Consider the following 2400-nt stretch of genomic DNA (forward strand, 5'->3'; position numbering starts at 1 on the left):
GCAGGATAAAGCAGGGTTCTAAGACAGGTAGATATATAGACTTTAATAAGTTACAAAAAACAGAGACCATGTGTGTACTTATATATAATATGCCTTAGCTAAATCTTCTGAAAGTTTTCCAAGTGACAGACATTAACCTGCAGAGGAGTAATTTTGTCCTTCTTTTTCCAGCTTCTATTTATTTAGTGTCTGAATTGTTCATAGGGTTGGTTGTTAGTATATGAGTGTAGTTGGAGCAGTTTATAATCTAATGGATTTTTCTTTCTTTCTTTTTTTTAACATGAAGATGATTTGTCCTTGATTCGGAGGAATAGAATGGCTCTCTTTCAACAGTTGACATGTGTGCTTCCTATCCTGGATAATCTTTTAAAGGCCAATGTAATTAATAAACAGGAACATGATATTATTAAACAAAAAACACAGATACCTTTGCAAGCAAGAGAATTGATTGATACCATTTTAGTTAAAGGAAATGGTGCTGCCAACATCTTCAAGAACTGTCTTAAAGAAATTGACTCTACATTATATAAGAACTTATTTGGTGAGTTTGTTGGTAAAGTTATTTAAGAAATTCTTGCGATTATGTTCTTCTTTGTGTTTGACAAACAAAACGAATCCAGTTAGCAAACTATGCGTTTAACTTGTTCTAAAAAGTGAAGTCTTTTATTACCCAAGTAGCATGGCTAAATAATTTCTGATGATAAATAGCTAGAATCTGTGTTGTTCAGGATATAGTAGGTGAAAAATAATAGGTAGTAGATGAAGCAGTCTTGTATTTGATGCCTTAAGAAGTCTTGTATTAGAGTGATGCCTTAAAAAAAATTTTTTTTTAATTGAGGTATAGTTGATTTACATTCTGTAAGTTCCAGGTGTACAGCACAGTGATTCAAAATTTTTGTATATTATACTCTGTTTGTAGTCATTATAAAATATTGGCTATATTCCCTGTGCTGTACCATAAATCCTTGTAGCTTGTTTATTTTATACATAGTAGTTTGAACCCCGTAGTCCCCCTATCCTTATCTTCCCCTCAACTTCCCTCTCCCCACTGGTAACCACTAGTTTGTTCTTTATATCTTTGTCTTTATCTTATTTGTTATATTCACTAGTTTTATTTTTTAGATTCCACATACAAGTGATAAAATAGAGTATATGTCTTTCTCTGTCTTATTTCACTAAGCACAATACACTCCAGGTCCATCCATGTTGTTGCCCATGACAAAATTTCATTTTTTTATGAAAAAAATTTTTTTTAATGAGTTATTAGAGTGATGTTTTTTGCTATGTTTTTCTTTCCTCAGTGGAAAAGAATATGAAGTATATTCCAACAGAAGATGTTTCAGGTAAAACAAAATTAAGACTTAGGACCAACATGAAATATTACCCTTTCATTTTTTTAATGGAAGTTTCTGTTGTTACTAGGTCTGTCACTGGAAGAACAATTGAGAAGGTTGCAAGAAGAAAGAACTTGTAAAGTGTGTATGGACAAAGAAGTTTCTATTGTATTCATTCCTTGTGGTCATCTGGTAGTATGCCAGGAATGTGCCCCTTCTCTAAGAAAGTGCCCTATTTGCAGGGGTATAATTAAGGGTACTGTTCGTACATTTCTCTCATAAAAGAAAAATAGGCTATATGTTGCCTACATATAAAAGTCTTTAAAATACTGTTTGAACATTTGAAGCTATCTGAAGTAAAAAAGGAATTATTGGTTCTTTAATTAGTAACATTTTTGTTCTACTCTGCTCTCTTTGGTACTAGTAATCTTGTTTCCAAAAGAATACCGTATATAATATTTAATCTTAATCTCTGTTTATATGAAAGGTAAGATTTATGTTTGAGCTATATTACTGTACATGTATGAACACAGGAGGAGTTAAAGGAGCAATCTTAATGCTATTAGTATCATTTTAGGAGTGACTAGGTTTGGTATTCTTTCTGAAAGCTTTGAGTACTACTTTAGAGTGTAGTTGAAAGAAATGAAAACCAGGAGCTCTGGAGTTTATCACAGTTATATTGCCAAATTCTCATTGGTGTTTTTTCAGTTGTGTTGTAAAACAAGGATTTTTCTCTTACAGGTAAAAAAGCTTTTCCCTAATTTGTGAGAAACATCTTAATAAAGGTCTTTAAAAAGACTACATCATCGATTTGTTTACTCTGATTTAAAAAGTAATTTCCGTAAGCCTTCACAGGGTTATATAAGGATGAGATAATGTACATAAGCATAGTATCTGTCACATTGTAAGCACTTCAGATGCTAGTTATTAAGTTAAAAAATTGAATTCATGAAACAAATTACCAAGAAGTGTTTTTTTAATAGTAATGGGATTTATGAGAATTTCCTTTAGATGGTAATATCTGTCTAGTTGCTTTGTATATTATAGATATTATTTGAATTAAAAA

The 2400-nt window shown here is 31.3% G+C and overlaps 1 protein-coding gene across 1 annotated transcript in view; it reads left to right on the plus strand.

Moving 5' to 3' along the window:
• Positions 1-1668, plus strand: part of BIRC2 (baculoviral IAP repeat containing 2) — a 16734-nt gene extending 15066 nt beyond the window's left edge. Inside the window, 3 exon segments of the mRNA XM_007448553.1 lie at positions 287-541; positions 1302-1343; positions 1423-1668. Of these exon segments, the coding sequence (XP_007448615.1) occupies positions 287-541; positions 1302-1343; positions 1423-1616 (491 nt within the window). The 3' untranslated portion in view covers positions 1617-1668.
• Positions 1669-2400: the final 732 nt, after the last annotated feature.

The sequence above is a fragment of the Lipotes vexillifer genome, unplaced genomic scaffold (genome assembly GCF_000442215.2).
Source record: "Lipotes vexillifer unplaced genomic scaffold, Lipotes_vexillifer_v1.1 scaffold593, whole genome shotgun sequence".
Lineage (NCBI taxonomy): Eukaryota > Metazoa > Chordata > Mammalia > Artiodactyla > Lipotidae > Lipotes > Lipotes vexillifer.